Below are 12,075 nucleotides of genomic sequence, written 5' to 3' on the forward strand. Positions count from 1 at the left end.
TCCTGCCAGCTTGGTGTCATCTGCAAATTTGATGAGTTCCCCATCTATCCCCTCGTCCAGATCGTTGATGAAGATGTTGAAGAGCACTGGGCCCAGAACAGAGCCCTGGGGCACCCCACTACAAACTTCCCTCCATGTAGATGAGGTTCCATTGAGGACCACACGCTGAGTACGGCCGGTCAGCCAGCTACGAATCCATCTGGTGGTGATGCTGTCTAACCCATATTTTTCTATCTTATCGAGTAGTAGGTTGTGATCTACTTTATCTACTTTAAGTGTTTGATATTAATTTGAATATTTTAATTTTATTGTACACCACCTAGTGTTACTTGATTTGTGAGATTGGCAGTTATATAAATATGACAAACAAGTTAACAAAATTAATATTTCTTAAGGAAATATATCTAGTTCAAGACCCGTTATCAGCAAAGTATGCTAAAATAGTTTATACTTGAAAGAAAAATTGGGAGAATATTTTAATATTCTCCATAATGCAGTATTTTATATTTTTTCAACTAATAGAATCCCCCCCCCAAGTTTTTTAACCTTGGGATGTATCTTTGATATTTAGGGCTTACTTAATAAATAAGATTCAATGTTTGTTTTTATGTTAAACAAGATGATGTTAAAGAAATTAGTCAAGTCCTAAGAAAACCTTTACATCTGATCATCATGAGATACTGATTCAGCTTTTTAAAATTCTATTTAAGCTAAGGAAGACTGCCGCTTTATTGTGCTTTTATTGGTTGTATTTGACGTCAGGAAAAACACAAATGAACTATTCTCTTATCATGAGCATTTCTTTCCACATCAATCCAACAGTCAACTGAAAATACTTCTATCTCAGTATTTAAGGTAAAATAAATGCATTTGCAAGCACCTGGAAGAAAATAAAATTTAAAGCTAAGAAAGCTTGTCATTGCCTATTTGCAATTTGCATATGATTTAATCCTCCACAAGACTACCAACACAGTCATATTTTTTTATTCTCTTGTTCTCTTGGTTCATTTCTTATTTATTAGCCTGAATTGCCTCACCTGGACTATGAGGTCGCCACCTCTCACCATCCCTTCGCGAACCAGCAAGTCGCCAACCTCCATCATCATCTTCACCATTTTGTTCTTCTCTGAATAGGCGCCAATTCTCACTTTCAGAGCGTATAAATTCATGTTTCCTTCCTACTGCTGCAGTTCCAGCTTCCTCAAAATTTGGTCTCACTAAAAAATAAAAACCTATTTTGTGATAAGTCTGTATATTATGAAATAAATTTGGTATATAAACCAGTACAATTATCAGAGCACCCTTGGCTAAAAGAATAAAAAAATCAAATGCATGTTTCCTTGTATTTGTTTTAATATTCAACTACTTTATATTAAAATAATTTTCATTTTGCATGGGGGGAAACAAGCTGTGTTTTCGAAAAGATTTCATAAAGCTGTTACCATACAGCTGCAAGCCTTTAAGAGTGTCAAGTGTTCACTGCAACAAGTTCATTGAAGAGTATCTGCAAAGTTTGTTTCCATAAACAAATGCCACCTGATGTTCACTGAGATTGCTTTATCATAGTTGAGACATATCAAGATACTATTCCTGGTCACGCTGAAGTTTACAATGGCACAAAGTTCTGTTGTTTTTTTGTATGGGAGGTATGGGAGGTGTTTTTAAGTGCTGTTTCTGTTTAAAATATCTATATAATGTTATTCAGCATTGTCTACTTGACTAGATTAAGTCAAATCTAGAAACAGCATTTCTAAAAATGTGCATCTGAGGCAACTAAAAGAATTACTATGTAATTTTTATCATTATATGCCAAATGCTGTATTTCAAATAATATAGTAGTAGCTTAAGAATAAAGAGAGCATTTTATATGGTTTGGGTATAATTTATTTATAGACAGATTTGTAAGGCATTTAAAAGCCAAAGGTCACTCTTTTGAAGACAGCAAAGTCCACATTTTGGACAGAGACAACTGCTTGTTTGAAAGAGGGGTCAAAGAGGCCATCTATGTCAAAACTGAACAGTCTTCTCTCAATAGAAGGGGAGGGATACGACATCATCCATATCCAGTCTAAAGGCTCCACACCCATTTGCACCACTCAGGTGACCTTGAGGACACAGATAAACCTCCAAGTGGCTTCAACGACTCTCTAAAAGAATGCAAATGACCAGCTGTCTGCAAGAAATATAAATATTTCCATTCCCCACTGGATAGTCAGACCTGAAAACGCTTCCTGGATGAGAAGCAAAATGTCTTCAAAGAAAAACAAGAAAGTTCAGTTGCCTCTTGAAAAAGCACCTTTGGGACATAATGGAGACTTCTTTGCATGAAGTAGGAATCCATTGGAGAGAGTTGCATATTATGTTCCAGTGAATGCTGATAATGGGTGGAATAGAAATGAGTTTGTGAGAACAGATAATCTTCTAAAAATGTGATTCACAAGGAAAATAATAAGTTGTCTAAGTAACATAAGGGCACTTCGAACAAATGAAAAGAGTACAAAAAAAGGGGTTAGTCCGAAATCCAGATCCAGATCCAGAAGAATGAATGGAAGTAACTGTTTGTGTAATATCTGCTTAGAAAAAGATCAGTTTCTAATATGCGATTTAAGCACAAGTCTACTTATGCAAATATGTGTCAAAAATACAAATCTAAAACCATTTTTAATTATTTATGATTAAGAATTAATGAAAGATACAAGAATTCTGAATATGGGACAATCTTTTGGTAGTAGAGATCTTGCAGAAAAATGGACATGAAAGAAATGGAAATATGGTAAGTGACTGTGAAAGTACAATGACTGCAGAAAGAAACAGTATGAGTCCTATTTGAAAAAGTATTACAATGCTGATTAATCTCCCAAGAGAATAAATGGAAAGCAGAGGTGCAAAATGTGAATGTGCAAGCTTCTTGGATCTTGAAAAGAACCCACCTCCCAGAACTGTTGTGGGGAAAACAGGAAGAGGGAGGTGTGTTGAATAGGTTTGCTACCTTCAGTAATTTATAAAAATAATAAAAGCAGGTACAAACAAGCAAATGAAGTAATAGAGTGCCACATTTATTTATTTATCTATCATATGGCATACCGTACATGCACTTACAATATATGAAGAGTATAATATATAAATAACATATAAAGAGTGCCACAGAAGTATACTATTGGAAAGTATGAAAAAGGATACTGGATGAAATGAGGAAGCAAAAGAGACCATGTATGAGAAAAATGAAAAAAATATATGAGAGAATGATTGCTGCAAATAATGAAAAGAAAATATGTGTAATTGAAGATAGCTGCAGTCAAAAAAGACATGAGATAGTTAAGAGGAGTGAAGAAAACGCAGAAGGATTTTGATAGAAATAAAACTGGTTTGAAAATAGGTGAAAAGGACTAAACAAGGAGAACCCTGGAGTGAATGGAATTAAAAATAAAAGTGATGAAATAAGTTGGATTGAAGCCGAAGAGAGAGAATGTTGGAATAAACATTTTAGAAACTTATATCAGAGGTATCTTGTAGAGTTGACTTGAACTGAAATGAACACTAGAAAAAAATGTTGAAAAAAAATGGATGAACAAAAAGCCTTAAATGTTGTGAGCATGTTGAAAAATAGTAAGGCTGCGTTTGCAGGTGACATAACTAGGAAAGACATGTTAAAATATGGATGTGGTTTGCTTGAGAGCTAGTTATGTGATTTGTTCAACGTATCTGTGAAGACCGAAGCTCTGTCCCATGATTGGAAGAATATTATTCTCTTTTTTTTAAACAATATTTTATTGAGTTTATATACATAAGGAAAAAATAGGAACAATACGGGTATGGTAAGGAAAAGGGATGGGGGGAAGGGAATAGGGGATTTAGGATAAAATAAGGATAGGTACAATCTCATATTTTAACAAACAAGCTACTGTCCGGATCATAATAATGAGTAAATATCATACTCAACCATTTTTAAAATAAGCTTAACTATAGCTGTATTACAAACAATTAATAAACAAATAAGTTCATCCATTAAATAAACACAAATAATAAAATCTCAAAAAATCCTGACTATCAACATTAACAGATAAAAATCACTAAATCACTAAAAATAACAATGTCATCAACCTATTAATTAGAACTCGATTAAAAATCAATCATCTATTCTGAAATATTAAGTCCTTTTCAGGTTCTAACGTGTCTCTAACCATTGATAAAAAATTTCCCAAGTTATAAAATAAACTGAGTCATCTTTTTCTTTCATCTCCATTGTTAATCTATCCATTTCTGCACACTCTAAGATTTTAGTAATTATAGTCTGGTCAGATGGTAGATTCTCATTTTCCCAAAATTGGGCAAATACTATCCTCGCGGCTATTAAAACATGCAATATCAAATAGTCATTCTCTTTACCATAATTAGGTCTTAAAGAAGATTATTATTCTCTGAGTAGAATAGTAGTGTAAGAAATGACATTGGCAGAATTCTGATTAAAGGGATACAAAATGTGATAATGAGCAAAATTTGAGAAGAGCAGTGCAATTTTATGCTAAGCAGCTGGTACACAGAACTTTTTTCTTCTGTACAGCAGGTCACTGAAAAATGAATGCACAATTTTTTTGTTGATTTAGAGAAAGCATATGAAAAAGTAAATAAGTTTGAATTATAGAAAATTTAGCACAAATTGGTTGGTAAGATCAGTTTTTTGGTAGAATGTTTACTAAAGATGGGGAAAAATTTTTAATATGTGCAAATGCTAACAGAAAGATAGCAGGAAAGCATATAGATTGTTGCAAGAAATTAATATAAAAGAAGCAAAAATCATTGTGTAAAAGAACTGAGAACTGCTCAGAAGAGATAAAAAATGGAAATGGGGTACTTAAGAAGTATGAGTGATAAAATGAAAGAAAAATAGGATTAACAAGTGCTAAATGAATGTGGAGTGAATAAAAATGAATGCCCAGTATGAAAATAGTACATAGAGGTGAGCTGATACAGAGATAAATGAATAAATGCAGCTGCAAAACAAATATACAATGGAAGCATGATTAGTTTAAATAGATAATGGAATGAGAAGCTATATTGGTTGGATGGAGCCAATCATATCTTAAAAAACCAGTGATGACTTTGAAGAACAAAAGCAATAAATGAAGCAACTTTGGGGTATGTGGGAAACAAGGTTAGTTTCCAAAAACAGAAAGGTACAGAAGGATAAAATAAATGGTGTTTATGTAAACTACTTTCAGTTATTTATATATTTCTTTTACTTATTTCAAGGCTTTTCCTGTCCCCCTTCTGTACTTTGCATATTACTCATCCTATGAGAAATATGGGTATTTATGCTCAATTGTATAAATTCTGTTATTTTACTCCTGTCCAAATTCAGCAGAGTACAGTGTTCAGGTAGTCCTTGAGTTACGAATGTAATGGAGCCTTCAATTACATTCATAACCCGAGGATTTGTTGGAGTGAATCATGTGAAATGAACATGAAAACTCCCTTCTTTTGTCCACACATTCGCTAATCGAATGCACAAGTCATTAAGTGCACATGAGGTATCTCAGTGTGGGGAGGACCATGGACGGGGGGGGGCGCTAGTGATGGAAGAGGCTACCTGCTTAAGACCACCTAAGGCCTCTCCCAACCCACTGAGATATCTCATGAACCCCGCAAGATCACAGCGCCAGAACATTTCACTCTCAGAACGCAAAAAGCGTTTGCAAGCCAATTGGTTACTGGAAGCGAAAATGTCCCGCTCTCAAAGAAACCACGGTAGAGAGGAGACAGATCTTCGCAAGGTGAGTCTAGTGCGGCAAGATAAGCAATTGTGGGGAGCTGGGGGAAATAGGCAGGGTGAATGTTGCAGTGCCTCTTTGGTCGTTCTTAAGAGTGAACGACTGCCGTGGTGCTACAAGATTCGTAATTTCAGGATTGGGTCATAAATACTTGGGGGGGGTTATCGCATAACTTTGAATGGTCACTAAATGAACTATCATAACTCAAGGATTACCTGTATAAAGCTGTTTTAGGGAAAGCTTCAGTGCCATCTTATTCAGTTAATCACAGTTCATTAAAATTAAAAAGAAATTTGGGGTGAGCTTAGCATACCTATATTTAAAAATAAGTAAAGCACTAGATAGTAAGTCACACTGAATTTACTGTAAATTTCTTCTGAATAAAAATGGATATGATTGGAATATATGACTCTTAATTGTGTAGCAATATACATTTGTCCATCAACAGTATAGAAGCTTTATAAAACAAATACAGAAAAATTGGTATGGATGACATAATTTTTCAAAATCTATTTAATAAGACTCATATATATTATGCTGTGAGGCTCCTAAAAATAGGAGGCCAACAATGCTTCAGTGACTAGTTAATTTTAAATATAGGAATTTAAATTTCTGTAAGCATACATGAATTTTATATTCCAGGAAGTTCATTTTATTGGACTTAGATTCCTTGGCACGTGGTTGGTGTTTCACCATGATTTCCCAGGATGAAAAGAAAAGAGAAAAAGATCTGCGACTTTGCCTCAAACTAATTGACTGGACTTCCTGAGGAGAAGGAGCAGTTAAAGGGCATCTGCATTCCATGTCTGACCCAAAGCCTGTGATGGTGTTTATGGAAAAGTTCAGATACAACAAAGACATCCAGCCAACAAAGTCTACAGCTATGTAATTTGAAGTTTTAAAAGGACCAACTTCAAAGTGCTGTATTTTGGAATACAAACCTTTGAGAACTTGTTTATTGAAGGTTAAAAAAAACTAGGATAGCAAATAACAGTGTCAACAATGTTTCTATAAGATATATAAACACCCATACTGTTTTCCACTATAGTAACAAGGAGGTGTTTCCTGAGAAGTCTCTTAATTTAAAATAATAAATAGCATTGATCCTAGGAAATATACGAACAGCAAAAAGCTGTGGAAGGTTTTTTTAATGGGAAAATTATACTATATACTATGAATCTATGCATACAATTATAGTTACTGTAACTATAATTTCCAAAGTGCATTCAACCACATTTTAACATATATGCCAGATTGGATCATTTCTGTTCCTGAACAGATAATCACAACTTTTCAACTATACATGTTTTTTCATAGAATTATGGGGAGTGGGGTTATTCCATAGTATAATCTAATTCTACACAAGTTTTATAGCCAAGCCCTACCATATATACAGGTTAACATTTCATGGTATCTCCCAAACTGGATTAAAGATATTAGTGTATGGAACTAATTGTTAAGGACATATGTAAGGGAAAAAACATATTATATTGAAAAGTTAGGGAAGTAAATCTGTTGTAGCTCCATATACTTGAATGAAAACTATCTCCTTGTCTTTGTAGCTACAAAAGGTATTGTGCCTGTCTCAGTTTTATAATGCTATGCCTCAACATGTATTAACACATTTTCTACTAATGAAATAAAGAATTAATGATTTATATTTTGTGGATTTTTAAAGGAAATACATGAGAGAGAGATTTTTGGTTTCTAAGTAGCATTATATTGGTCTACATTAATAATTTTCACAGCGGGTCTTCCGTAGTTTTACTGCAAACAATCACAGTCTTTGTTTCTCAGATCCTCTTAGGTCTGACGTTCGATCAAAGTCCCTACATCAGCAACTAACTAAAGAAAAATGTGAAATGCATTACGAAACTACTGACAGATATACAAGTAGTTCTAGACTGATAGGAGCCTCCTTGTAGCTATTTCTTTACTAGTCACTAATTAATTAGACTTAACTAATTCCAGATACCACAAATTCTAAATGCTACACAAAAGTATCTCAACAAATCATGTAAATGTTTCTAGAAAGTGGCCACTGTGGGCCTCATCTGAGCTATTTTTTTTTACTAATCAGATTACTCCACACTAATTCCACACAGTATAAAGTCTGAATGCCATAGATTTATTCACTGTAAAATTGTGTTTCATTTTGGTTATCGCAATTATGTTTCATCCTCATAATACTTTTCTATTACATCCAGTAAAGACAATCTTTTGAGCAAAGTTGACTTAAGGGGCAAAATATAGAATGATTAGATACTAGATCTTGAATATTTGGCTACAAACTATTTAAAAGTAACAAATCTATATCAATCTACAAATGATATGATTTTATAAGTCTAAGATAAAGATAAAGGACATTTCCAGCTCCAAGCTAAAAAAAAACCTAAAAGGAAGAAAGTGAAACGGAAAGTACATCTTCACCTGTCTGCCTTTGTCTGGAAGAAAATATTTTTAGGAGTGTGAACTTTATGAATAGCACCTCATGAAAATGAATGGAAAACAATTCTGAGGAATGTCATTCCTTTGAACGAGCAAGTAAAGCTTTAAGTAAGATTATGCAAACTTAAAAGCCCCATCCTGATTAAGAGAAAAAAATGCACCCCTTTCTCCAAGTAAGGTCTTGTGCATTTCTCCACAGAAGCTAGGCTATTGTTGGGTAAAGAAAGTTCTAACAAATCAGCATTCTTTTCCACATGACCACAGCTAATTGGCCCCCCTGCAGATGAAATGACCAATCAAATCAGCTTCATATGAAAACCAACCCCCCACATTATATACTGTGGAATGAGATCTGTAAGCCCATTCTGAACAAATATCCTTCCAAACTAGAAAAACGGGTTTTTTTTTCTTCCTTCCTTTTGGACCACTGTATACAGACAGATACAAGATAGCTTGGTGCATATTCCATATTCAAGATACCCACCTTTCTCCCTTTCCCTGCCAGACAGATAAAAGCTACAAATCACAGGTAAGTACAGAATGCTAACAAAGCATACATTCTATCAAGTTTTCCAATTTTGAATTTAATTTTAACAAAAGGAAAGTAATTTAATAGTTTCCTGAATCGAAACCTATAAAGAAATGAATTTTTCCTGCAAGTCATGACTATTGATAGAAATATTAGGATAAACATAGCTTTCCAGTTCTACCAAAATATAAAGCAGATTTTAGCTGGGCAGTTATCAAAATTGATTGCTTGAATTAAGTTGATATTATATGATAAAATTGCCAGTGAAATCTATAGCCAATGTGAGCATTCTATAGATTCTAAGAAGTAAAGTTTATAGCTCTTAAATAAGATATAAACACATACAATTATTTAACCAATATGTGACTGAATATTGGAAATGTGATTATTTTCAGAAAAGCTAGAATTTTATATAGTATAGTAGTATTTAATAATTAAATTTCAAGGTCTTTTCAGTGAATTTTATCTCCAAAGGATTGGGAATCTTTACATTTTTATTTGAATTTCAATATCTCTTGAAGAAATTAATTTAGCACAAGAATTTTCCCTAAATCTTTGCTATTTCTTTTATTTTCAACAATCAATAATAATTTAAGTGACTTTGGAAGGTTTTATTTTTTACCACAGATTATTTACTCCAGTGTATACAAAAAGGTGGAAGATGTGATTCAGATTTAAATTAATTTTTGTTTGGCTATCAAATGAGCTCATATTATTAATGCCATTCTGCCAATACAAAACTTTAAAAATAAATCTTCAGAATTTTACCATTCAGTTCACACAGATCATCTATATAGATCATCTGTACATCTTAAACCATATTAATGTTTAAGGAACACTGAATATATATTAAACTTTCTTGCTCACACATAACAATAACTTTCTAGAAGATACATAGTCAGAATAAGACAAATTAACATTGACATATTTTAATTCTGCATAGCAATATTTTCTGGAGGTAAAAATTAGCCTCTGGAATAAAAAAAGTTTTAAAATTGGGTGAAGCTGTATGTAAAGTTATTCTAAATCTGATAGTAAAAGATTGGTATAACACTGGTTATACTGTTGAATTTGTAAATTTGCTTACCTTTTTATATAAAAAGAGTATTTTACATTTTTATTAGACTAGAATATTAGAATGTGCAGACTACATTTTCTCAGCTATTTAGAAGAGATTTTCTAAACATATGCAAAGAACTTATTTTCTGCTTTACCATTCTCAAATGTCCATTCAACACAACAAATCATCAAAAAGTTAAGACAATGAAGATTATACCATGTAAGACTAATGTCATCTGAATGACATTTATATTTTAAATCTATGCACTAATAGATTGCTGTCGATTTGCACCAAGTTAGATTAATTCCATCTCAGAAGAAGAAGCAGCTAGCTGAACCTATCTGTGCTCTGAAGCTTAGTGACATTGGTCCTAGTTATTATTAGAATAGGAGACCACAAGGCTGTAGAATGAACTAAAATATTGGAAAAACCTTTTGAGGAATAAAGCACAGGCCAATACTATTGGTAAATTAAACCAGCATTGATTTAGTCATAGGAACAATTCAACTTCGAAATGAACTTATGCCTACATCTACATTATCTGCCATGGCTCTATAAATTACACACACACACACACACACACGAAGAAAAAATAATTCAAAATGTGATATATAATTAGATAACCTTGTCATTTTTTACTGTGGGCACACTGGCACACATTAAAAATGAAATTATGTTCCTTGCTCTCAAAAGTGTACACATACATAACACACACATATTCTATGAAGATCTCTAAGAATTTGTGCATGCCTGCTAATTTCTGGTTTTATTAAGCAGGATTATTTAACACATGCACTGTTTAGTAACAGCTGAGCAACATCAGGAATAGTAGTGGGGGTGATAATGGGAGGGGACAGGACCCCTTGCTTACTCCCTGTAAGCCATGTGTAATATCCGCAGGTTTTATTATGGAGTGGGTAGTGGAGGGGGGGGATGACAGTGCCATATAACACTGAACAAATTTGATTTTAAGTGAAAATGTATAGTATTATGTATTATGTACAATTTACATAATAGTAATGCAACTTATATTCAGAATATGACAAGCAATTAATAAATGGTATTTATATAATACTATATCCTTAGAACTTTGCAGTAAAATTCCAGTCCAAAGCTATGATTTTAACTACTCTCTATAAATATGTTTTTTCCAAACAATTTTATTAAGAATTATAAATGTTACAAATAAAAGTCAATACAAAGAACAAAAATTACATACAAAAAATGGAAATAGGGATTAAAAAGGGGGGGAAAGGAAAAAAGAAAAAATCATAGTCTCTAAATAAAATATAATTTCCCTTCGCCCATAGCTCATATCTTAGGTAAAGAAAACAAAATCAAAATGCTACATCAATTTTTATCAGCAAAATTCGAATAAGGGCAACCAGATATAACTCTATTATTCTTTTAACCCTGATCGAACAAGTCCATCTTATAACTCTTCCTAGATTTTTTAAAGGTATTCTTTGACCTCTTCAAGTAATGAACATTTCTGAAAGTAGATTGCTACTTATTTGTATTTCAAAGCTTCACAACTTTAACATATTTCTCTTCATCCATAAGTAAAATGTATCCTTTTGTCACTTCTATAAAGGTCCCTTCCAAGTTTTAGCAGAATCTTAGCCAGAGGAGAAAAAATACCAAATCAATTTTATGATGTTTATTTTCATCTCCTGTAGGGAATAAGTCATCCATCAGAACCAGTTGTATTACATTTAAATGCCTTTTAAATTAGTTTCATAAACATCCATTGCAGCTTGTTCTTGTTTTATAACTCCATAAGGATATGCTCTGTCAATTTCATCAAGTATCTCATCCAGTCTGTCCAAAAACCTGACTGAAAGATATTCAAAGTTTGCACTAAGAATTTCTCCTTATTCTTTGGTTAAGAATGATGAATTAAGAATACAGTGTAATAATCTTCCAGTAACACTTTCTTCAGATCTGCCAACAGTATTGTTGATAAATAAATTCATTATTTAAGGTACGATGTAATATTCTGGCAAGCACCTAAATATGAGAGTTAAGCTGGAACTACTATAAATACTGAAAATATCATTAAAGCAATTAACATTTTGAAGATGGAAAAATAGTTTGAGAGATAAAATGGGCTGTTAATATTAAATGCTAAGGAAAACATAATTTCATGCTATGAAAAATATTTGCTTCACAAAACAGTATAGCATCTAAATAAAATTTCTTTTCAAAGCGACAATTTAAGGATATTTTTAAAATCATATTTTGTTAATAATTAAATGATGCAAACATTT

At 32.7% G+C, this 12,075-nt stretch overlaps 1 protein-coding gene across 1 annotated transcript in view; it reads right to left on the reverse strand.

Moving 5' to 3' along the window:
• The window catches only part of GIGYF2 (GRB10 interacting GYF protein 2), a 90,113-nt gene that overhangs the window by 29,842 nt on the left and 48,196 nt on the right, over nucleotides 1-12,075 (reverse strand). The window contains exon 7 of the mRNA XM_015813714.1: nucleotides 1,038-1,217. Coding sequence (XP_015669200.1) covers nucleotides 1,038-1,217 — 180 coding nt within the window. The remainder of the gene's footprint in view (nucleotides 1-1,037; nucleotides 1,218-12,075) is intronic.

The sequence above is a fragment of the Protobothrops mucrosquamatus genome, unplaced genomic scaffold, assembly GCF_001527695.2.
Source record: "Protobothrops mucrosquamatus isolate PMUCROS unplaced genomic scaffold, P.Mucros_1.0 scaffold183, whole genome shotgun sequence".
Lineage (NCBI taxonomy): Eukaryota > Metazoa > Chordata > Lepidosauria > Squamata > Viperidae > Protobothrops > Protobothrops mucrosquamatus.